Genomic DNA, 26,052 nt, shown 5'->3' on the forward strand with positions numbered 1-26,052 from the left:
TGTGCAATAATTGGATATGTGGGAAGGAGTGTGACTATTCATTACCTCTATGAAAGAGTGATTAATAATGCAAAGGACACTACAAAGTTGCAGAAGAATGGCTATCTCTACTTCCCCTCTCCTTGCTGACAGCAACAGTGATTGTCAATAGATGAGAGGAGCAGCATTTATTGTGCTGGTTCCAGCTACACAGGCTTGGTCCCGGATACTCCTAAGGGTAGGGCTCTGTTATTGCCCTTCAGGTTGAGGTAGATGAGTATCATGAGGTGGAGAGCACCATCCAGGTTGGCTGAGTTTTACTGGTTGGTGGTTCATTCTAAAGTGTTGCTTGATGAGGGGTACATTGAGTCACTGGGCAAGTACTCTTGTATCAGGTTAGTTCAGCTACTGCTACCAGTCATGTTTTCTTAATAGGACTTGCCTGTTCCTGCTTTACTAACAAAAGTTAATCCCTGACAACTACATAGCAACATAAGGAAGATTGAATGGTGAGCCTCTGACATCAGTTCTACTACTTGAGAGTGGAGAGCAGCCCAGTAGGGGCAGCTGAAGACTGTAAGGGACTGTGCCTCGGGATACAGAACCTGCTGTTCTGGCCTAAATAATCCCCACTCACCTTCTGCCTCCTCTTAGCTCTGTAATGGTAGCCACACCAGCATCCTCTTCTTTTCAGCAGAGAATAATTAGTGGCTACAACAAAGCCACAAGGTACAAAAAGCTTTTTCTAGGTACAATTGACTTGATAGAGGAAGACAGCTATAAGGTGGGAAGTAGACAATTGTGGGCTTCAGAAAAAAAGCATGAATCTCCCAAGAGCATGAGGAGTCACCCCTGAGGAGGAAAATATGAAAACACATTGAGAGAAGAGAAAGAAACCAAGTAAAGCCTCCCCTTCACTGCAGATCTACCACAGATCCATGACATCCTGCTGGCTTCTCACAGATTTCCTCCCTATCCCCACAGGTATCTCCCAGGTGTCTCACAAATACCTTCTGAGATTTCCCTTACCATTCCCAGGAACCTGCTTCACTGCCACAAAAGCTGAAAAACGGCAACTGCTGCCAAGGAGATTTAAGCTACAAATTCCTAACAGCACTGGAGCCTGGAGGCTTGCCCTAGGCAAGTAGGCCTGAAGAGTTTTAACCCAAGCTAACTCCAAAACAAGAATCACTGTTGTTTGACAGCTGTAGCTGTTTGAACCATGGATCCAGGTGCACTATGACTCTTCTTTACTACACTTCCTCCTCACTTGCCAGGCACATACCAGATTATGAGGGACCTCAGGCATCAGCATCTGCAGATCCAGCAGATGAATTGCCTTTATTGCTTATCTCCACACTGCAGTACAGCTTGTACATTACTTGTATTCTAGAACTACCACAGATAAAATAATTAGACAAGCAGGTCTGCCATGCTAAGCAAAGAGCACTCTTCAGATTCCCACAGGTCCAAGCAGCGCTAGGTAACATCCTAAACTATACCATAATGGTACATAATCGTACCCCTCTGTTCATTCTTTGCACTCCATGCTTGTTCACTTTGGCTTCTCTCCATTGCCCTCTGCACTTCTCCTCCCCTGTGAATCCTCTTGCATCTTCTAGCAGTTGCTGGGTCCATTCCAATGCCATATGCCATTCAGGATCCCCTCTCCAGAGTCCTTCAAATAACCTCAAAATGGCCATGAAGCAGCATCACGTAGTCATAACAAGCAGAAAATAGAGGTTAAGATGCTACCAAGGGTTCCACACTGGGGTTTTTTTTGGCAATCACACAAATCCAGAGACTCTGCCACAGCTCAGACTTTTCAACATTTGAATTCTGCCCAATCAATAGCATGTGACACAAGTTTATACAGTACTTCAGCTAGATGAAGTATCTCATAGGATTGTCCAGCAACTTCTGGACTTCTCCACATACCCAACCAGCTTGTTTTGCTGTGCTGATTATTCCCACCCACACCTATAACCTGGTTATCCTTCTCCAGCATCTCATCATAGCTGGTTTACTGATAAATTAAATTTACCTAAATTCATTTCAAGAGTAACATGCAGCCTCAGCTCCCTGCAGCAGATCACAACTTCTTGGCTTTTATTTTTTAAGGATGCCATATAGGGTTGCATCCCTTTCTTTGAGCAGCACCTCACTTGCCACTTGTTTAACAGTCATTGTTTTTCTTGCCCTGGAAAAAGTCATATAAGATTCAGGCAAATGATTAAGTGGAAACAGGGTTTTTTTCTGCCTCCTGCAGCCTAGACTGTCACATTCTTTAATGACATCTTTATAAATGCTGTGTGCTTTGGTGCTGTATGCTGTATGATCAGATATTGAATGCAACACACAAAAGCAAGATACCAAAGCATTTGTGATACCAACGTGCCCATAATGACCTGTTTTCTCTTTGTTTTTCTTTTTTGATGTGGGTATTTGGATAACTTAGAAATTAAAATTATATCATGCTCTGAGTGATCATTCTTATCAGGCAGAATGAAAAGGGTACTTCTTTTCCTTTCTACTACTGCATGCTTTGCTGTCTCCTGAGCACATCTCATTTAATTTATCTGTTATAAATCCTGGTATGTGTATTCATTATGGTCAAGGGATTGTTTGTACAAATGAGTTATGATTCCCGTGGAAAAACAAAACCAAAACAAGACACCAATCAAACACATGGACACAGCTCCTAGATAAGTAATGCTGGATTCACTCCAGGGGCTTCTGCTCTGTGTTGGGACAAGTTAACCCAGTAGCTTCTCAGTGCTCTGTATTTCTCAGGACAAGAAGCTGTAAATGCTTTCTTGCCAATGTTGCCTTGTGAGTGGTTGATGATTTCATTTTGGTCCTTAAATTTGATATGCACTTCTCCCGCATGCTGAATTGAATGAATTGAAAAGTACTGTGTGCTTTAAAACTCCTAACAGAATAGCTATTTGAAGGATGCAAGAGAAGTTGGTACCAGAGAATAGATATATATTTTTTATCTTAGAAATTAAAGACTCATGGAAAAATAGCACTAGAGATATTCTTCTCCATCTACTCAACAGTCAGACCCAATTTAAGTTCTTGTGTTAAAATTATCCCTTTCCTTACTACAAACCTCGAATTCCACAGAAACTAGAGGAGAAAGGCATTTTAAGTGGTCATAGAAAGGAAAACAGCCCTGTGCAAGCATGGTAGAGACTATAAATCAACTCTGAATACCATGGAAGAGGATGTGTCATGATTCCACTCATGCCACTAAAGTGAAATCTGTCATCTAATAAGTGGGAATTGTTGTCTGACAGTGCTGAAAGTCTAATTTCCTCACCAAATCCTCTGTCCTCTAAATATATGGCCATTAGGAAAGAGGTGGACAATAACCATCTCTGCTGTTTTGAATTCTTGACTGGAAATAGTTCTGTGCTGAGCTCAGTAATCTTCCATGTATTCTAAAAATGCAGCTGCCTTCATGAAGACATTCCACATAGGATTAAAACAGTGTCACAAAAATGGTAGGTGTCTGCATATGCTCAGATGATGAAGAGGTGATGAGTAGTTTACATGGCTTTGCTTTTTTGGAACACGGTGCTCAACCCCCAATTACATCATCCTCTAGTACCAATACATACATATGCATACCTATAGGATCTAAGATTTATTGCAGATATATTTAGGCAAGAATTTATATTAAATGTCACACTGGTATTTACTGTAAGAGTCATCTCTGGACTTAAACTTTATGCTAGCGATTGAATAATCTGTTTTTCAGGATTGTGAGGAGAAAAAAGACCACAGTGAAATGTGACAGCTAGCTTTTGAAAACAAAAATAATCCACATACTGGGAAAATCAGCTGATAAGCTTCCCCCTTCATTATAAGGGATTGTAAAAGGACATTTCTCTCAAGTTCCATACCCTTTATGGAAAATTATGCAGAGATTAATACTGCCCACTGACATGCTATCACATCACATTATACTTCATCCCAAACCTAAAAGCAGTTGCTCAAACAAGCCAATACTTAAAACCAGACTTTGTTATACACATATAGGTAAGTTTTGTGAAATAATAAAGTAAAATTTTTCACTTCTTCAGGAACATTGTATCTAGGAAATACTACACAGAATTCCTCCTTTTGCTATTGTGAACACATTCTTACAGCCTTCTTTGGTGTCCCATGCTTTTTGATAAGTGGCACCAACCTGCTAACAAAGAAAGTATCAAGATCGTAGTTGTTCATCTTTATCACAATAGGAAAGCTACAGTTCAACACCATTTTGGAAATGCTGATCAATAACATTAAAACAATCCTCTAAATCTCAGGGATGGTAAATAACCCCTGCAGTCTTGATAAACAGATTGGTCAGTTCTATTCTGCTCCTTGCTTTTCAGCACACAGGAGATCACCATACTTGAATTGCAAATGAGCAGCATAAATGTTAAAAATGTTTCTGCCTGTTATTTTCATTGGCATCAGTCTCAGCAGTGTTTTGGAGATGGAAGAGATTGTGCAAGCTGCAGCAGGGCTGCAAGGAAACACGCATTTCCCCAGTCTGACTGCCAGAATGGAGAACTAGTTTTATTCAAGCACTTGATTCTTCCCTGCAATCCTCATTGGCGTGACTAGGGACCTGATCCTTAACAGATCACCGAGTACCACTGCAAACCTTTACACTCTAAGATGGTCATCAGCATCCTGTGTGTTCCAGCAAGCTGGAAGAGACTTTTCACAGGATGCTTGTTGCAAGCACTAACCAGGCAACACTGTGGAAGAAACTGATGCGGGCAAAATACGTGACTGAGCCCCAGCACGTGTAGAGACAGCACGCACAGGTGACCATTTTCTGTATAACACAGCTTACAAACCAAACTGGAACAGCCACTAAAGCAGTGGCTGTGAAATGAAGCAGAGGTCTGCTTAGAGAACTGAGCTATTTGTGCTACACCAGGGGAGGAGACTGGGAAGTTAGTTTATATTCTTAGAGAACTTTTGTGTGTTGTAGGCACATTTGGTTAATCAACATTTGTCTGTATTCTGTAATCTAGAGCAATTTCTTCAGGCTGAGGAATACACATCTGCATCTTGCGGCAGAGTCCCGCAGACTGCCAGGAGGGCTTTTAGGTCCAACACACAGGAGGATTGAAGCATTTTTTTTTCCTGCAGGAATGGTGCTGCCCATTGAGTGCTAGGGATATATAAAACTGCCTCAGAATTCAAAGTTTGTCTTGAAGACTGGACGAAACAACTTTCTTGGAAAACAGATGTGACAGTTACCACTCTGTCACACCAAGGCCTGCTGGTATAGCCTAACTGCACTGAGATGTACAGAAATGCCCACAGCAGAGCCTGGGCTACACTTCTGACACAACCTTCTGTGCAAAAAGCCTCAGGAACACAGACCTGATCCTCAAAATTACTTAAAAGGTGATATTCTCCTTCATTCCATTAAATGAATCATTTGTAATGCCATTTCTGAGAAGAAAAGGTTAAACCTGAAGAGCTTTTTATGCTGAATTCTTCCTTTTAAACACAATTCGTGTCCATTGGCACCCAAGACTAATTCATGCAACAGCAATGATTTTTATTTTTTTTCCTGCTTGAGGAAAATTTACACTAAAATGTGGAATAAGGCTATGTAAAAGGTAAAATAAACAAGCCATCCTAGCCAATGTCTGCCAAGAAAATAAGATCCAGCACTGGAATTCTTTGTACTGCTGAGCCTCTCAGTCTCTGTTTTTCACATTTACAGCTTGTGCAGATTTTTTTTTTTTTTTGTAAACTCAAATGTCTGCTAGGACTGGGAATAGAAGAAATGGTATGGTTAAACCTTTCTTTTGTCCAGCCCCATTCCTTTAGTAATTGAATGTAGAAGAAATAAACTAAGAAGTCTCTCTCTTCCAGCAGCCAGAGTACTACAAAATAAATTGCAGTTAATCTATAGCAACAGAACTGTCCATTTCTTCCAGGCAGATGAAATATAAAATATGCAGTAATGCTCAGAGCACTTGCTAATTATTTAACAGAGGGATTTTCCACACAAAACACTTTTAAAAATTGAAAAGCTTCACTAGTCCTGACCAGAACATTTAAAATAAGATTTTTATCAGTGATGTTTTAAGCAGAGGACTGCAGTGACCCCATCTTGTAGCCTGAATTTAACTGAATCCTATACCATTCTATAGACCCTTCTGCAAAATGTGCTCTTAACAGGAAAAGTGACAGTATTATGTATCACTAGTCTGGAGCAGGAATGATTTCTAAAGATGGCCAGGAAGAAACAGTGTCAAGACTGGGAAAGGATTTCCAGATGAGTTCTGCCTCCAGTTACTCATATGCCTCCCAGTTTCTCTGTGTCTGTTTACCCCGCTCTAACAGTAATCTTTGTACACCCTTCAAAATTCTGAAGCTGAAGTGCTGCAACACACTATAAGGTATGGTGACTATACATTTACAGAGCTATTTCACTGCTCATCATTCAGTGTCCCTTTTCTTAAGCATGCTAAAATTTGGAAGTTAGGGTTTTTTCCCCATTTCAGTGGACCTGCACCCAGCTGTCCCTACCTTTCTCTTTAGAGCTGGTGTCATCACATCATCATCCATCTTCCCCTGCAGTATGTGCTACTTTCACAGGGCTGCAAATTTCACCTGCCATTAACTTTGTTAATTCACCATGCTTATGTAGGAAGAAAAAAAAAAATAAAACCATGAGGAAATGTTGACATAAATATTGGCCTTTTTACTCCAGACCTTTCTTAAGCAGATGTGTGGAACTGAGTGAGGAAGAGTCAGGGATTGCAGTCTCTCAGGGTCACAAAAAGAAAACTAGACTGTCCTAAGCCAAGGAAAGCAGAGCACTGAAAGATGTGTGAGGAGGTTATAAAGTTTCATCCCTAAAGATATTTGCATAATTTGGGTATTTACCAGGAAAGAGATGGGGAGATTGGATCCTGCTTTATGGTAGTAAAATCACAGGAAAGATGAGATGAACTCTTCACGTTCCTTTCCACCCCAGTAAGTTTATGATTTGTCTTCCACTTACATATATTAACCTCTTCCCCTCCACCCCCCTGCCAACAGATTTAAGGTTTGTACTGCTCCAGAGTGAGGGCTCTGTCCATTCCAGCAGTTCTTGTCCCCAAAATTCCCACGTTCCTTTCACAAAATGAGCCACATTCCCTCTTGCTGAGTGGGGTGAATGCTTCCCCCTTCCCTTTTTAATTTTTTTTACCTCAAATGCAACAGCCCACACTAGAGAAAAAATTCTTCTCAAGTCAGATTTGATCAAGATGCATGTGTCAGGAGCAGGGCCACCATGAATACCTTTGCCCAGCTTTTAATCTCTTGCTTATGCTGAATTGATATTTTAGAGGAAGGTAACTTCCCCAAGTCACCCTGGAAGTAACAGAGCTGGGAACCAGGGGGGGAAAGTACAGTCAAAACAACAAAAAGTATTATTCCTGAGCCTTGTTGGTAGCTCACAGAAAATCTGGAATATGGTGGCATTGGTGGACAAATACAATACCTAACACACTGGGTGCAGCAAGTTCATCTTTATTCCAAGCAACTTCCAAATCAGGAAAACAAGGAAATGCCAATGGGACTGAAAAGGCACATGGACTCAGTTCCTGAAGGGGGCTCGCATATTCTTCCATCTCTCAGTGGAAGAATGTCTTTAAAAGAATATCAGATTCATCTTGAGGACCTCAAGTTATGACATGCCATCCCTAAACTCACAGAAGCCACCTCCATGATCAGCCTTCTTCTGTTGTCCCCTACCTCTGCTGCCATACCCTGCCACAGCAAAGAAACCAACATGCTTTTACCAAAAGCCCCCTTCCTCTCAGCTTTTGGTCCTGGTTTCCTCAGGACAAGTCTTCTTTGGCATCGACAATACTCAGCTCAGTGACCTCCCCTGTGCTCATCTTAACCATACCACAGAATTGCTCTTAAGGAACCACTTCCACATATCACCTCACTATAAATCCTTCTGCAGCCACTTAGCTGAACACATATTTTTGGGCAACCAAAATGCCTGTAGTTACATGGGCCAAGAAATTATGGTCACAGCACACATCTATTTGCAAACTAAGAAAATCTTGCAGTTGTGTGTTCCCATCACCACACCTTTGTGTAAAGTAAGATGACTTGCATTTTGGTCACATCATGGGTAAGTTTGAATCACAATTGCAGGAGCAGTGATTCTACCATGTTCCTTGGCGGTCCAGTCCAATGTCTAATCGCCATTTCTGTGAAGAAATTCATCATGTTGTTTGAATCTCCCCTGGCCCAGCTTGAGGCTCTGTCCTCTTGTCTTGCCACTGGCTGCCTGGGAGAGAAGACCGACCCCACCTGCCTACATCCTCCTTTTAGGTGGCTGTAGAGAGCAATAAGGCCTCCCCGAGCCTCCTTTTCTCCAGGCTAAACACCCCCAGCTCCCTCAGTTGCTCCTCACAGGACTCGAGCACCAGACCCTTCACCAGCTTCATTGCCCTTCTCTGGACTCACTCCAGCCCCTCAATGTCCTTCTTGTAGTGAGGTGCTCAGCGGCACCGAGGCCACAGAGAGGCACTGGGCGCAAATAAATCACAGTGAGGGTACCTCTTCCCGGGAGCAATTGGCAGAAGTGTTTTTAACGCGGAGAGCTGCCCTTCTGCTTTCTCCGCGGGCGAGGGCTCAGCGCAACACTCGGACAACCAGAGAGCGCAGCCAGCACCCCGGGATTAACCCGCACCCTCCAGGAGCGGCACCGGGGAAGTCGGCGGGGAGGGGAGCGGGACGCTGCCGGGTCCCGCGAGGCGGGACGGGCCGATCAAGTGCGGCGGGCCCCTCCCGCTCCGCTCCGCTCCCCGCGGAGGGAGCGGCGGCCGCGCTGCTCCTAACGCGGCCTGACAGGCGCGGCCGCCCCGCCGCTCCCCCCGCACCGCCCGCGCTGACATCACCGGCCAGGATTTAAATAGCTCCGCAGCCGCTGCCTCCCGGATACAGCGCTCCCCATTGGTCGCCGCCGCAGCCAATGGCCGCGCCGCGCCGCTGAGCTCCGCCAATGGCGGGGCCGCGGCCGGCGCGCGCCTCCCCTGTCGCTAAGGGAGGGAAATACAGCGCGCGCGGCGGGCTGTCAGGTGCGCCGGGATGCGCCGGGAACGGGGAGCAGCCGGGGGGCTCCGGGTTGGGTGGGTGGGTGGGTTCTCCTGCCTTCGCCCCCCCTTGTTTTTCATCCCTGCTAGGCGAGCTCCCATAGCCAGCCGCGTTACTCGGCGCGGGGAGGGAAGGGAACAGTGTGGAAAGTGACTGTTCGCTTTGTTTTAAGCTCTCCGGCGGCCGCGTCTCCCGAGCGGTGAAATGCAGGACGAGCGGCCCCGCCGTGCTGTTTTCTCCTCGGGGAGAGCTCGAAACGAGAGAGAAAGAGAGAGAGAGAGAGCGAGAGAGCGATCGGTGGTGACTCGGGGGCTGGCCGGGCTCCTGCTGGGGCTCGGCGGCCGCAGACAGTGGATTTGTGGGAAGAGGACGGGATGAGAAATAAACGCACCTGGCCAGCGGTGTTTAGGGGAGCGGGGGCCGGGTGCCCCCGCTGGCTGCCGGAGCCCCTGGACTCCGGACGCGGACCCGCCGAGCTGCAATGGACGCTGCCCGCCGCTGGCCGCAGAGCGGAGCATCCCCGCCGCCGCCGCCGCCGAGGAGGGAGAGCTGCCCGCCCGGAGCCGGCCCGCAGCGCGCCCCTCGCCCCAAGAGGGACCCGGAGTTTCCTCTTCGGCATCGCTCCGGTGACCGCGGGCTGTGCCAGCCGGCCGCCCAGATAGGTTGCGTGGCAGCCACGGCGCGAGCGAATAGGTAAACGCCACTCTGTAGATGTGCTGTTTGGAGAGGAGAAAAAGAAAGGAAAAAAAAAAAATTAAAAAAATTAAAACATGCGAGGATGCGGTCATTGGGCCTGGCGCAGGGGATGGGGCTGCACGGGGAGATGGAATAGGCTCCTCTCCCGTGCCTCGCGCGGCGGCGAGATGTAGCCGAAGGAAAATGAAGTCCTTACGTAAGGCGGGTTGGCTGGATGGCTGGGTACCTGCTGGGTCCTGCATCGCCAGCCGCTGCCCCGCCAGAATTACCTGGGCTTCTCCCTGCCATGCCGCAGCCTGTCACTGCGGGGCCTGTCCTAAAAGCAGACTTTCATCCGCAGGAGCTCGTACATTTAAGAGCTGCGTAGCGTTGTGGAACAAACATAAATCAGTTGCATTCCAAACTCAGAAAATTTAACCCATTTCACTTGTTACCAAGCTTACTAGCTTGAGAGGACATGGTATAAATCTACTTTGCTGTCAAGCCATGATAGCATTACGTAAATCATTTCTTCTTGGTCACTGTTTACTGCTTCACACCCTACAAATATTTCTGACTTATTTCTTTCCCGTATCTACAGTGCGTTAATGCGTTGCCTGAATATCCTAAATATGTCGGCCTGCATACTCAAAAGGCAAATGCATGTGTAAAAACTGTAGGAAAAACACAGAACAGGGCTGAGACCTTTTTGGTTTTTTAATTTGATTTTGGTTTCTGATTCTCTCTTACATTTTAGAGTAGGGGGATAAACTTTCTGCCTTGCTGTTTTTATTCCCCATTCATCATCAAATTAAGAACACAGCTTAAGCCACAGTTTTGTTGGAGGTTTTTTTTTTTTTATGTAATCAGAAATTCCTATACAACATGAAACATTACTTATTGCAGGAGAAGCTGCAAATTCTTGCTGTAGAGGCCCCGGTAAAAGTAAAACTAAAAATCAAATGAATGCTTAATCTTCCCTTGAAACAAACCTACCGAGTTACCAGAAATCTGAGGTGCCTACCTGTCTACATCTCTGTGATGTGATGAAGTTTGTGTTGAGGTTTCTTTCCCTTTGGAAAAGGGGGACCTCTAAAATGAAATCGTTACCCCCGTCCTCCCCCATGTTTCTGTTTGCTCCTTCTCCTTACCTGTTATTCCTCTCAGTGAAAGATGAGGACTGTGAAGCCTTGTTTCCCCTTCTGTTGTTGCAGAACTCCTTGGATGTGTCGGAAGTAAGCGCCGGGAGCATTTGGTGATCTTTGTGGGAGGAAGGCACAAGCCACCCAGGCCCTGTTCCCTCCATCTTGAGCCTTCCATGGTGATTTGCAGCAGCACAGGGAAGTATGAAGCACTGAGGGACAGAAGTCAGTGTTTAAACCTGACTTCACTTCAGCATTAACGACCACGCAAGTTTCACATAACAGAGGACCAGGGCTAGCATAGCAGAAGTACTTAAGGTGCCTCTTTTAAAAGTTCTCTTTTGCATATCTAAAGATTAGGGAGCTGTTTAGAAAAGATGATTATACAAGTGTTTTAATTTACTGTCCTAACAGAGGATGATGATCCGCATTATCTTACATGCATCTTCGGTGAATCTGTATCACCATATAGATTTCAGGGGAGCTGTATTTATTTAAGTTAGTAAAGAAACCCAGTGAAGTTTTAAATAATTGGAATAATATTCTCCCTCTCTTTCAGTCAGATTTGCCCTTCATGTTACTTGTGTTTCATAATCCTCCTAGTCCTCCATTTCGTCATTACAAGACCAGCATCTCTACTGTAAAAAAAAAAAAAAGAGAGGACAACCCCCCCCCCCAGAAGAAAAAAAGGTCTTTTTACAATCTTCTTATAATTTACAATTATATCAATGTTTAAATAAATTTAGGGCACAAACTGATCCTAGTTTTTTAATAGGCCTATTTAGTTTCATTTACTTACACAGGTATTTTTTTGGAACCAGAAGCTCTCAGGAAGAGAATGTGTTCAATGCAGCAATACCCTTTAGGGTTTTGATAAAAGACATGATATCATGAGTATCATCACCACTTCTGTTATTCTTCTTATATAGTAGCGACAAGATTGAGTCACCATTTTTAGCTATTCTTCAGCAGAACTCGTAATCTATCAATGTGTCAGCTCAACAGCAGTTTTCTCTTCACACTAATGTGAACCAGAAGGTCCAGCTATCACTGATTTTGACAATTTTATTTTATCTGAGATTGCATGTATTGCAGAAGTTTTAAGCAGATGAATTATAGGGCCTGTTATATTTTCCTAAAGATGTACAAAACATAGAATACATCACCTAAAACATTTCAAACTAATTTGTACCTGATAACATTCCTATGTTTGGTGTTTCATAAGCCTTACGATAGAAGCACTGTGGAATATTTGTCTGATAAATAACAAGAATGAGATCAAATGTGGGTTCTGTAGTTTTTTTGAATGCCTCACATTGCCCTCTCTGTTGTTACATAATGCATCATAAAGAAATACGTGCCTTCATTCTCTTTAAATCACTCCGGCATGGATGGTACTAAGCCTTCCTTCAAGTCCTCGTTATGCAAGTCCTTGCTACTGCTAATAGCTGTCAGGTCTGCATGGTTACTTAAAAAACAAGGTAACTGCAGACTTTTTGTGAAGCTCCTTACATTTCTGGAATTTTCAGTGAGGTGATTCCAGGTGTGTTGCTCTCTTTCTCAGCTATAAACTAAATTATTATGAACAAACAGGTTTTCCCTCGTTAGAATAAAGTCCCATTCATTCCAGTACATCAGAAGGTAACCAGTTTTTTTGTTGAGTTGCCTCTACAAGCATGTTACAAGTATCTGATGCACTTCAGTGTCAAAACAGTGAAATAGACCAGAATGCAGTAATATTTTGAACGTCTGTTGGAGAATGCAGGCATATAACTAAGTACTGTAAAAATACATAGCACAGTGAAAAATCCATGACCAATCTAGTAAAGCTATTAGGTAACAAAAAAAATCCATATGGGCATTAAGTACTATTATTTAAAGTAAAATCTGTGTTATACAGTACAAGCAGCATTCAAGTGAAATTGATGAGACATCTCTATAGAACAGAAAGAATCATTTTTTAAAGCTATGATACGACGTTCTGTATTTACTTGGAAAGTGGAATTTTACTTGTGGTTTTGTAAAGGTATAAAATTAACAACAAGCACTTCAGAGAATTAGGAGCACTACCTGATTTGTGGGATTTTTTTTCCCCCTCTATAAAACACAGAGATCATTGGCAGGAAAAAATCAGGAAAAACCTGTCTGGGTTTTCCAATATCATGTAGATCTTTTTGAGTACCCTGTCCTTTAACATAGTCTTGGTTTTAAAGAGACTGAAATAGGAATATCTCAAAATTCATCGTACTGACTATATATGAAAAAATTTTGCTTTTCTTTTATACTGGTAGAATATGCAAGTACTAATTCAGCAGTCACCAGGAAAGGAGGGTTTGTTTCATATTCCGTTAGTAGATCTATTAATTTAACAATCCTTTATTGCATTTCTACAGTTTTTTTACCTTTTCATTGCTTTTGTAAATTTGAGGTACTAACTTATTTGTTTATTTCCATTTTCCTACTTCTAATTATTTTGAAAGGTTCAATTATAATCTCTTCAGGTCTTGGAGTGACACATGGAAAATATATTTTTTTCATTCCTTTTGCAAGCAGTAGGTTGGTGGGAGGAGGTCTGCACTGTAAAATAGTGTACCTATGAAATTGTACTCCAGTGGGAGATTAAATAAGAAAGAGCAGGATGACTGAGACAAGTCATTTGTCACAGATGTTCATGCAGTTCTGGTGTTTTATTTTAAGCTGGATTCATCAAATGTGCTAAGGAGTAATTTCTGTCTGATATGAAGTTCCCATCAAAGGAGACTGAGTGGTTTAAGTTTAAACCGTGGTTTGAAAATACAGGGAAATGTTACTGGACCGGTGACGGTTTGATTCAGTAGCCAAAGTGGACACAAGGAAGTAAATTGAAGAATACTATTTTTGGCCAAAATACGTCAGGAAGATACATCACTAATATATTACTGTGGAACAGTGACTTTACCTTTTAGAAGATGGTTTTATCTATGCAGCACAAAGATTTTACTGCAGGCATCTGAATTATGTAGATTATAAAGGGTACCGATGCCGTTGGAAGGCAAGCATGAAATGGTGATGTGTGAATCTCAGATATTTGAGCATTTACTGTATTTGAGCAATATTTGCTGACCACTTTTACAGTATTTTGCAAGTTTATAATATAGGTTTAGTATTAGTTTTATTTAGTGAAAATGGGGGAGGTAAGCAGTACTGTAATACTGATTTCGGGTTTTTTTGATAGGCCAGTTATCATATTTAGCAAAGTACAACATGAATGAGAAGGCCCAGAACTAAGATTACTTTAAACGGGAGATTTTTTTTAAAAAATCAGTATTGGACTTACTTTTATTTTGTATTAGTTGCTCTCTCTTTTAATATAATTTTCTCTTTTGTTAAGTTCCATCTTTGTTCCTTCAGAAATACTGTGTCCCGGCCCCAAAAGGGAGAAATATAATGGCTACAATTAGTTTCTGTTTACTGGAGCAAAATTATTTTTTCCCAAACTGAAATACATGCATTAATTTGCTAGACTTCCAGCAATTTTTACGTGTGATATTTCTGAGAAAGAGATCGTAATGTCCATTTTAATGCAGCTTACCACAGTATAGCAGCCGTAATCGAGCGTTTTTCTCTTTGATAGTCGGATATACAGAATTGTCAGGCTGTTTGCTTTTAGGTACCTGAAAAGTGAATTGGAAGAAAGTATTTTTGATATGATAAGTTTGGCTTTCTAGTCTGTACTTTCTTTTGAATTTTCTAGGTAAATGCTGCGCAGATTGATTATCAGAAAAATTGAGGCTTACGTAACCGGGACATACATTTTTCTACTGTCTCCCCCCGACTTAGCTTTCATTTTACTATGAAAAATGAAAAATTTTGAAAAGAAAATTACTATGACATACTGATTATACACACTTTTTCACAGAACTGCACAGCTAAGCTGTTTGTATTTATTTAGTAAAAGAAAGCAGCAAGCAAAATATTAAAACCTTGAGACGGCTAAACTTTAAAATTATAGTCGTCATTAAATACAGCTTTATCTAATATGCTGTACCTAGCTGTGTAGCAATGAGTCTTTTTTCTTTGCATAGGGAATTAGAATACTTCTATATAGTCTTTATTCAGAATAAGAAAAATAAGAATGTTGTACCCCATTTTTTATTCGTCGTAAAGCTGATGTTTCTTCGTAAGAAACTTGATTTAATACCTAACTTTCAAAGGATGATTTTCACTGATCGTTGTTGGCAAAATATAAGCAAATGAATCAGAACTCTGTCCTGGCAGATAATTACAAACTGAATTAACTAAAAAGAATAATATTAAAATTTTATCTAAATATGTTAACGTGAGCTCTTACCCATAGGTGGCAGTCATCTTTCACTGTAGCAGGGATGCCAAACTTTTGGTTCACAGTATTCACGCTTACACTGAAATAATTTTGATGAGGTATGCGTATGTACATAAAAATATATATGTCTGCATTTTGAGAAAGGGGGAAGAAGGTGAAATTAACCATTAAATTAGTTCGTAATTAGGAGGAATCTGAATTGCTATGTATAAGCAATAAGATAAGGAATTATCGTATTCTGGAGAAAAGGTCGAGGTATTTATAAAAACACATTTTTTATCAATCTATTGCTGGCACTCCTCTAAACAAAGAAGGGATAATTCAGAAAACAGTTAGCCCTATAAATTGAGCAGAAAGGCAAGTTTCCAGCTTTAGTGAATACAAACCTATATCGTGCCCAGTCCTCCAAACCACATTTCTGTTTCATCACCCTTCATCTGTAAATTACAGAAGCACCACAGTGATGATGTTGCCCTGGAAATCCCAGCAAAAAGGTCCCTTGAATATTGAGCAAATACAGAAAAAGTGCTCTGGGTGAGGGTGTCCTTTCAGTCATGGGGAGCAAGCAGAACCTGCAGGCTGCTGTGCCGTCCTCTGTCTCTTTGCAGGGCTGCGATCGACACCCGTGGCAGCGCTGTGCAAAGGGAGGACGCTGCCTGCCCGAACAGAGATCTTCTCAGTTTTGCCATCAGCTTTTCTGGGGATTTATGTGGTTTATGGGGATTTCCTTTTGCAATACCGCTAAGGAGGCACTTGGGACCCCACCAAAACTGGAGGGGATAGAGGGAGCTAATAAGGCCAGGTCGTCTCAGGCTAAAACAAACAACTTGTGAAACTACAAATGTGTCATAGTGAGACGATAACATTCTTCTGAGAAAAGAAGACCGAAACCTGAAATTCATGGGTAGGTGAAGTCATACTCTTTTTTTTTTTCTATTATAGCTGCACTGAAACTCTTTTCAGTTAAGATTAATCTGATATTGTGTCAAGGTAGGCCACTGTACACATTCAGCAGAGGTCAGAAACTAGCATTTTACAAAATAGAAAATTGGAAAAATAGACAATTACGTGTTGCTGTTACAGTGTTTCACTGTGATGCAAGATTAAGGGCTCAGAATTGAGCAGAATGGTGCAGTATTATTAAAACAGAAGGACTAATTCTCCTTATGCAAGACTCACGGCAACACACATCATTGTATAAGCCAAAGCAGGCAGTATGATTTCATAGTCACACAGGGTATTTCCACAGACAGACAACCACAATGTGACTAATTAGATATTTGCATATGCATGGCCCTATTTGCTCCCCAACTGTAATAATTAGGAGTATTGCACTTCACATTAATTTACACTCTTGTGTAACATCACTGAATATAACATAGCGGGTGGTGATAAACTGGCCGGTGACAAATGGGTAAATTTGATACGTTTTGAAAATCAGAGCTTTCATAGCCAGCTTTGTCCTTGACAAAGTGGGCAGGGCTAGAGAAGACCTCCTCTGCTGTGGGACCTGATCGTCTCTATCACAGGCAGCCGTGTTGCACTCTTCAACTTAACATGCAGAGACACTGGACTCCATCTTGAAGCTACCCCTGCCATCACCTTGCCTCTGTTTTTCTGTTCCTCTGCATGGTTAAAGATTTCAGATCATGTGTATCATGGCCAGCTGAACCTCTCACATTCTGCAAGGTCTTTGACTTCAGTTTAAAGAGCATTTCTCTCCCGGTATAAAGTCCGTTCCTGTCTGCCCACCCTTGAGCTTTTCAGTTTACTGCCGAAACCTGCTCAGCCTGGGTTCAGCCAGACCAGCTGTGCTGTACCTGTCATACAGAAGGGTGCTTTCCCCTGACTATTCTTCTAACCCTCCTTTGCACCTCCACTTCCAGTAAATCTCTTTTAATCTGTGGGGTTAAAAGTAAGTACAGTGATCCAGATGAGATGTTGCCAGTGCCTCCTGTTATGGTGGCATTAATTCCTTCCCTATGCCTCCTAGACACAAAGCAACTAATATTCTGATTTTTAATGCATTTATTTTTATATTAGACCTACCTGCTCTCAACATTTCAAAAGCCTTAAGGATTGACTGAAACACCAAATTTACCCTTTTTTAATGCATACTGACAGCAAAACTTCTTCATTCCTAGCTTGTGACCTTGACCTTTACACTATCATTCTGGTATTGCATGACAAGGGTGTCAAAAGGCTTTTTTATGAAAGGGTGTCGTCACTTTCATACAAGCCACGGGCTTCCCCTGAATTTCCCGGCATGTCCAGATTTGTTTGGGATTCTCTGCACTTTGCACGACTATGGACGTGAGCTGGCACATGCACACGATACAGCACAGGGCACTGCAGGTGAGCTAGCTTGGCTCATGAAACAGAGTTGTCTCTAGGATTAGGTTACCTGCAGCACATCACTGTGTGTTAGTTCAGGTAAGCCTTCCAGAATCTGTACAGCACTTCTGACTCGCTGTCCCACACTGGCTTCATTTGACAGCTCTGGGAGAAAGAGGCTAAATTCTGAAATATTTTTACAAGAACAACAGAGGAGATGGACTTAGTGTCTCATTATATTGTTTCTATTTCTCTTGTAGGTTAATCTCCAGTTTACAGGTGATGCTTGTGAAATTGAAGGAGAATGTACAGGATTTGTGTGGCACTCTTGAATAACATGTAAAAATAAGAATTTTCTCTTTTGAATCTGGAGGATTTTGATTGCTGTGTTTGTGGAAGTTAACTAACATTATGACTCTCTAATTAAAACAAGCAAAAATCTGTTGGTTTTATTTTTGTTTGTTTTGTTTTGGGTTTGTTTTTTTTTTGCCTTCCCTTGGAACTGGCTACATGGCATTTGTATTGTGGCATTTTTATATAGCAATTTTATTTGGTATATTTTACTTCTGTGCCTGTGGGACAGCTAAGAAACTTGACTACTTGGTTTGTCTTTATAGTGAAAATACCATACTGAAGAACTTTTCCTAAGTTTGGTATAGACAGAGTTCCAGGTACTGAGTCAAGCTGATTATGTAAAATGTCTCTCATGCCCATTGTTATACAATATTCCACTGCCCCATATATGTTCCAATACCGCCCCACTTTGAGCAGGCAGTAGCCCAGCTTTGTATCCTCGGTTGATCATTCCTAATTTAAGGTAGTCAGTGAAAATAACTAGTAAGAATGCCTGAGATCATTTGTTAAGGAAGTCCACTATAAACATTCTGCTAGCTTGAGACTTTCCCTTCCAAACTACTTTGCAAGCTTTAATTCATATTAAGAGTTAATTTAGCAACTGCTATCTCCCTCCGTTTATTTATTTTTTCAAGTAGCATACTAACAAATGTTTTCCTGAAATCCAGTCAGATTAGGTCAACTCACTTCCTTGATTTAGAAAGTAGGGTTTGGTGCATTTTGTAAACGTCTGGCTTGTGTGCCATAATCTATTATTAGGAAAGCTTTGTAGTGTTTTTCTTTTTTTCTATGTACCCAGTTTTATCCCATGCATTCTTGCATCCAAGTTTTTGATGGGTGGTCACAATTTTTCCTCCTGTTAAACTCTCATTACTTCTAAAATCTTAGCTGAGGTGACTGCTCTTGTGCTTGGATTCAAGCAACAACTTTTCCCACCCAGAAATTAAGAAACCCAGAACGAAATTTAATTTTTTTTTTTTTTTTTGCCATTTCACCTCCATCTAAAGGATTCACAGAGAAGCTCACTCACTGAGATAGTAGCAAAACATGGATTTTCTTGGAGTCTTCAGTATTTAGCTGAGAAGACCATGGATATAAGAGCCTCTAAATCCTGCAATTTACTCGTCCAAGACTTTTACTTCTATTCCAGCCCAGGGCTGATCATATCTCAGAGGATTTATAAGCCTTAAAAAGAATGTGAACATAGGTAAGCAACGTGGTCAGGGTTGCTACAAGTCAAAAAGCATCCTTTAAAAAGCTGAAGTTATACTCACATGGAGAAATCAGAAAAGAATATCTAGCTGGCCAGTTATATATATGCATATATATATATATATATATAACCACTATTAACTATTAAGGTATTTTGAAGAAAACTAGCATGACACAGGGGAAGAAGCAGCTTTTGCAAACAAGACTCACAAGTCCCTCTATGGGGAAGGGAAATCTGGTTGACATACTTAAAAGGAATTAAAGAAAGACATTTGACATTTTTTACCAGAGGCTCTCAAAAACCTTAAGTTGCACAAGCAAAGAGGCAGCTTCTCACATGGACAAACATCACACGAAAGAAAGGAAGCAAAGGTCAGAAACAAATGGTCACTTTTTGTGGTGAAGGGAGTCCACTAGCAGAACTCCCTCACCAGCAAGCTCAGAAGTGTTCTGTGAAGGGGCAAGAATAAAAGTTACAGAGATTACTGTGAGCATGAGGAGAGGATGAGGGACACAGCCATAAAGCTGATCAAGAAAACAGGAGATGAACCTTGCTGTGGATAAATGCCCTGTGATACACAGAGGGGTCTTGGCTGGCTCCTATCCCTCCAGAGCAGCATCATGGGGCTCTAATAAATGCTGCTACAAAAACATCAATGCACAGCTTGGCAGTGGTTCAAAAAGCATGCAAAATGTTAGGAATTGCAAAGAAAGGGACAGGGAACAAAATCTAAAGAAAAAAGAGGATAAAAATCTCATTATTACGGTGCTGCGTGAAGCTCTTCTACTACTTTCTAAGTGTTGCACATGTTTCTTTGGTCTGTCTGCTTTTAGCATAAAGGCATGGCAACATGTGTGTTTAAAAAACATTGCAAAATCAAAGCTAGAAAGGCAGTATCAGACAAACAAACAAAACCCACTGCACTAAAGGAAAACAACAGTTTGCTTCACAGGCCTCTCCCCCACCTTCAGAAAAGCCCAGAGGAAGAAAATTCAGCATAAGAGGAGATAGCTATGGTACTACTGGAAACATGCTAAGGGTTGATAAAGGTGAGTATGTAGAATAGTCTGATCATAGTTTGATCCTCATTTGCACCTCTCTTCCCTTCATTTATCCTCATAGATCAAATCTAAAAAAAATGGCGAAGCAGCTGTTCAATGTCACGCTAAAAATCATCGATAAGCAAGAGAGAGCATTGGATCCATTAACCTGTAAATGGACAGGAAGGGCATAGTTTTTTGGAGGGCTTTTGCTCTCAGGCTTCAACAGCCTTCCCTGTCACTGCTGCTCAGGGACACGTGGAAAACTGTAGGTGAGGAGACGCAGGGTTGGATACACTTGGCAGCTCCTCCACAAGGTGTGGAGGGTGACTGCAGGAACTGGTGTTAAGCCAAGGGTTCTGCCATATGCATGATGGATAGTAACATTTTTCACTGCTGTAAGGCAGCAGCCAATATTTTTAAGTGTGGTGATCAATTTTGTTCTCTAGCATCTAATTGAACATCAGTAAATATGTTATTAAGATGCTTGACAGTGCTCTTTTGCAATCAAGGCCAAGATGTAGCCAGATACTCATCTTAATCTCTCGAGACACATTTCTAATGAATTTTTACAGTGCCTAGAGGAAAGGTCCCTGGTCTGAAGTGGGACACCTGGATGCTAAAAGAAAATTATAATTAATAATATATAGTGTTTGTGATGTCAGAGTGTCATCTAAAGACAGTGGTAAAACCTTGTATAGGGTACTGCTGTAATCCTATTAACAAAATTGCTTACTTTAAATCACTCCCAGGGCATAAGATGTGATGTTCCTTTGTTGACAGTACTTGCTCCTGAATATTTATATTTATAGTTATCAAGGAACCACCCAGTACTAAGAGAAGCAGTATTTTGAAATAACTCCATTGTATTGCAATGTCTTTGTTATCATTCTGTCCTGTGAAGATATGGATAAACTTCCTTTCTGCTTATCAGAAATATGGAAGAAGGTTGAGGCTCTACACCCACTGCAAAATGTAATTAGGGAGGTAAGCTTTACCTGCTTAAGATAGGTATATACTGTCTCCTTGATTACTAAGTCCACTATGAGTAATCAGTCCTCACTTCTACAGTTGCAACTTTTTGATCTTCTTTTTTCTGCTGTGCTGAAGGAACTTTTTAACTCCATTTTTTTTTAAATAAAATTTACAAATTTTACTCAAAAAGTCTGCTAAATTCTGCCATATACAAAAGCCCATCACTGCAGTAATTGCTACAGAAATGGAGTCTAGTTCTGATTTAAATTCACATTTCTAGTCAGCATAATTTAACTGCAAAAGGATTTTGTTTTCCTTTCACCCCTAGGTTTTCTAATTTTTTTTTGAACCATTGAGAGAGGAAGGATGGAATCCTAGACTCATTGCAGTGCTGGAAAATGTGCAGAGGGCTACACTGAAATGAGAGCTCAAGTTGTCGAGGGCTCAAACAAAAGCAATTTGGCTACTGTAGTTGGTTTTGAGCAGTCTTCTCAACATTTTAGTTCAAAAACCTACCAAGACAATCTAAAAAAAAATAAAATAAAAATCCCTTTATCAACTTGTGCAGTAGCCACAAATTAAGTAATAGTAATTATAAAGACTGAACAACGAATTTTAGTGGTCTGCCTTTATTTTTTTTCAATTATATACTTTTTACCATTGTTAGTTGATTCCAACATGTGTGAAAGCATATGTATGTTCTAGTTTGGGGTGCATTGTGATATTGCTTCTGAACAAACAAATAGGTGAAACAGTTTTGCAGGCAATTATTTAGTATTTCACAGTCTCCCAACTGCTCCTGGATGGCAGAACTGAATTAGAGGACATAAAAATTACCTTCATTAAGGTATTTATCAGAAAGCCTGAAGTGACATATGTTGGAGTAATTTGTAGCAAATTACTATTGCATTTATGAAGTAAATTTTCCATTAATTAATTAATTAGTACAGTCTTTGGAGATTCATCCTTCATCTATAGATTATTTTACCCTTTTTTTAGGAGACAGCACAATGTGAAAACTTTATTATTTTACTAACATGTCAAAAAATAAAAGGCAATAACATGGCAAAAACCCCCCAGAGCTGTATCAGGGTGGTAATAGGACAAGTTTATCTGAGCTGGCAACAGCCAGAAGAGCACATCTTCTGTGCCCTAAATGCAGGCAGAGTTCAAATGCATAAAAGCAGTCATTGAACTAAAGCACATGGACCTCCTAAAAAAATGGGATTCCTGGGGTGATCACATATCACAGAATTGTAGAACGAGTCAGGCTGAAGAGGATCTTTAAGAGTATTTAGTTCCAGCCTCCCTAGCTTCCAAGCTATGCCACCATCCTTCCCAGAGAGATCTCTCAGAAGCTGTCCACTGTCTCCAAGCAAGCCAGCCAGCAGCAGAGCAGGGCTCATGTCCCCTCAGCCCTGTCCTACCAGCCAGGAGCAGATTGAGTGTCTGGCCCTTTTGCCCAGGTGAAGGTGGGTGAACACAGTACAACTTAACTTCAAAATGAGCAGTGCAAGCTGCAAGAAAAACACTTGTGATGTCCCTCTTGTGTCAGCCTAATGAAATTCCCACTTCCAACTGCAAAATCTGGAGGCCTGATTTGAACCTTTTTAACCCTGGGGCATGGCCATAGACATAAAAGCACAGAGTGGCAGAGTATAGTAATCTTCAGGATGTGTGGCATCATTATATTCAGACTGTGTAAGCCTGATACAATAGCTCCTACCACATATTATTTGAACTTGAACTATACCTTATTTAGGGCACAGAAACATTTTGAAAATTGCCTGGACATCACAGAAATTTTTTAGAGGTATAATTTTCAGCTTTTCCATTGAACATTTCTTTTTCAAGTCACTAGTTCAGTTTCCCCTCATCTATTTGACTTTATCATAGGGATAGCTGTATTTGCCTGCTAGCGTGAAATGCTGGAGGGTCCTACAATTTTTGTAGTTTCAGATTTTGGTTTATCTTGCCAAAAAATCTGGGTATGGGGATGAATACAGATGTATCTTGTTCATCATATTTGCCTTCTGCTTAGGGATACAAGCTTTCACTGGATGCAGAACATACTGTATTAATTTTGTAGATTTGGTTTTGCATGTGGTACAAGTATTTGTTTTGCTGGATTCTCAAAACTTCTGGAGAAAAGAAAAGGAATGTTGCCACGTAAATGTCTTTCCAGAAAACAAGCAAACAAACGGAAGAGCCAAGTTCTCCATCGTGGCGCCGCTCAGCTGACCTCAGCCACTTTGCACAAGGCGGGAGCGTAGCCTGTATCTGCTGTAGTTGTATCACTGCAGATGAAAAGCAAAGGCAAGGTTTCCTCCTTCCAGGGTTTTGTCAGAAAGGGAGGTCTGCTTTCTGTACACACATTAGCAGTGCCTGAGGGATGGGGCAAGTTTTATTTCCTGGTGACATGTATGAAACCCCCTTAAGGTGTGAGAAAATTGGTAAGTTTTAAAGAAAGACTAAGAGTAGAGCAGGGAGTATTAACTACAAATGAAGGGGACAGTCCTTAGGAGGATAATTTTCTGCTTTTTAAATCTGGTGCCCGTATTAAAATTTCTCCCAGCAGCATGTGCATGACTGATAGTTATTCAGCTGATAGCGCAAAGCAACAGTGACCCTGGCACCAATGCCGAGGCAATATTTACAAAAGGATGAACTATTTTCGAACAATGTCTTCAATGTACTAAGCACAAACAAGCTTTTCTTCAGCATCAGGCATGCATGTTGACTCGTTCCAACGATTTTGTTCATGTACAAATGTATTCATTGTGGACAATGCAAGGAAAATGTCATTCTCTATTTATATCCCAGTTTCCCTTTGTCCTCTTTACAGTATCTTGGGGCAGTGATGCAGAGCAGAATCTTGTTTTAAACTCCTGCTATTTTCCTCCCCATCTTCTTCCGAAGCGCTCGCAGTAGCAGAGCTGCAGCGAGTTAAAAGGCTCCCTACAGCAGATTTTTTTTTTTCTTTTGAGACACAAAGATCGGTCTCTCTCCCTCCGCTTCCCAGCAGAGAAGATCTAAGTCCTGCCTCTTGCTCCATCACTCGGAGCACATAATGGTCTTGGCAGCAGAGGATGTGGTGGTAGCAGCATTTTGAGCCATGTAAGTGGATGCACCTGGCACAGCCGTGTGAATAAGCGATGTTAAGGCAATTCTCCCCCAGCAATATATGAAACCATCCACTTCATGAACAGCCTCTCTGTGATAAAGGCTGCCTTTCTGTTGACTTGGATAAGTTCCCCAGTATGGTCAAAACAGAATAATGGAGGACTTTGAAAGAAGGGCCCTTGTACAGAAAATAATTAATCTTGCAGCAGAGGGGCAGGGAGAAAGATTTAGTGACACTTGAAAACAAAAAACAAATCCCCAAGTCCTAGGAATAAACTGAAAAGCACGAGTGCAGGCTCACAGTGTGTTTTCTTTGTAGAACAAATCATCTGTCATGAAAGCATCATTCTTGGGAAGGTTGGCCACCATTTCAGGTAGGAATTAGGAACATAATTTTAAAGGACATTTCAGGGAAATTCTATTTTGCCTTTCAAGCATCGTCTGATTTTCTTCAAGGTGGAAATGTCCCCTTTTCTCAATTGCAGCACTCCTCTCTGGTAAGCTTCACTTTATTGGTAAAATTATATGCATTGTCTTAGTACTATAATCATATCTTTACAAAAAGTCAAGTGATAAAACTTCTTCCTTCTACAATGAAAATAATTTAAATTGAAAGCTCAGCATTAAATAGAGTTTGCCTTTAATAGATTTCTGTGCTCTTTCCAGTTATGTGTATACAAAGAAAATAGTCATGCGTGCCTCAGATGCAACAGTGAAAGGAATATAACGCATTCCACATGTTCTAAGAAATTGAAAAACTCACATTTCTGAAGGAAGAATATGTGGCTGGTTTTCATTGTGAGACTCCTGAGGCCTGTGCACTCACTTGAATGGATCTCCCAGTAAAGAACATCCCTTATACACAGGATTCACATCCAATTCAATGTCAAGCATCAAAACATTCACTGATGATTATAGATTTTTCAGAAAAGTCACTCTTTTCTTTCCCCAGACAAAATATCTCAATCAGGTTGAAGCAATTTTATTTGCTGAAAGAAGAGTTTGAGACTTAATGAATATTACCAAATGAAAAAATTTTAACCACATAATGCATTTTAGATAAAGGGTATATATAACACCAAATAAATGAACTCTTCTTGTAATTCATACTTCTAACAATGCATGATTTCATATGCTTTAGCACATAAAAGATTAGATAGCTTGAAAATTAGAGCAGTCAAACTTCTAGCACGGTGTGAGATGAAGATAAGGAGTATTCAGTCACCCAAAACTTCTTTCCTTCATCACCATCTAACTCATCCTTAAGGAATTTTTAAAATTACAATTGAGCAATTCTTAACTACTGTACAAAAATAACTTATATTAGCCAGAAAGCATTTTAAGATCTTTCAACTTTAGGGAATAGAGATAAACTGCCATGTGAAGGCTTGCCTTATCACTGCCATGAATTGAAGTTTGACAAAGGTTGGTAATTCTGACATTTGAGATGATTAAACCCCCTAAATGATTGAAAGCTAAGCATAGCCTTCAAGATTAAATGAAGATTAAATGATCATCTATTATGGATGTATGCAATATATATGATTTCAACAGTTAGCTGGCAGCAATCATTCATTCTCATTTTTCATTAAATTTTTAGAAAGTAGCATCTTCCAGAGTTAATGCTGGCATCTGCAACTAAAAGTAATATCGAAATACAAATAATTTGGTTGTAATCTAGTTTATTGTTTTGTTTTTTTTCCAAAAATTTCTATCACTGCTGCACTACTGTATCGAAATCTCTCAGACAAATAACTGATCAGT

The 26,052-nt window shown here is 41.0% G+C and overlaps 2 protein-coding genes and 1 long non-coding RNA gene across 4 annotated transcripts in view; 1 reads left to right on the forward strand and 2 right to left on the reverse strand.

The window, feature by feature from the left end:
* The window catches only part of ARMC2 (armadillo repeat containing 2), a 93,878-nt gene extending 84,294 nt beyond the window's left edge, over positions 1–9,584 (reverse strand). For both annotated transcript variants that reach the window (XM_015620509.3, XM_015620506.3), the window contains exon 1: positions 9,503–9,584. The gene's annotated coding sequence lies outside the window, so the exon portion shown is untranslated. The remainder of the gene's footprint in view (positions 1–9,502) is intronic.
* On the forward strand, positions 8,575–18,035 carry LOC107201325. Its single transcript, XR_004496449.1, has 3 exons — positions 8,575–9,095; positions 9,284–9,804; positions 11,001–18,035. It is a non-coding gene; the product is annotated as an uncharacterized LOC107201325 (long non-coding RNA).
* LOC117244059 lies at positions 9,108–11,117 on the reverse strand. Its single transcript, XM_033512844.1, has 2 exons — positions 10,938–11,117; positions 9,108–9,827 (listed from the first exon to the last, which is right to left on the reverse strand). The coding sequence occupies exons 1-2, from the start codon at positions 11,090–11,092 to the stop codon at positions 9,224–9,226; spliced, it is 759 nt and encodes a 252-aa protein (XP_033368735.1). The 5' UTR covers positions 11,093–11,117; the 3' UTR covers positions 9,108–9,223.
* Positions 18,036–26,052: the final 8,017 nt, after the last annotated feature.

This window comes from Parus major, chromosome 3 (genome assembly GCF_001522545.3).
Source record: "Parus major isolate Abel chromosome 3, Parus_major1.1, whole genome shotgun sequence".
NCBI classification, from domain to species: Eukaryota; Metazoa; Chordata; class Aves; order Passeriformes; family Paridae; genus Parus; species Parus major.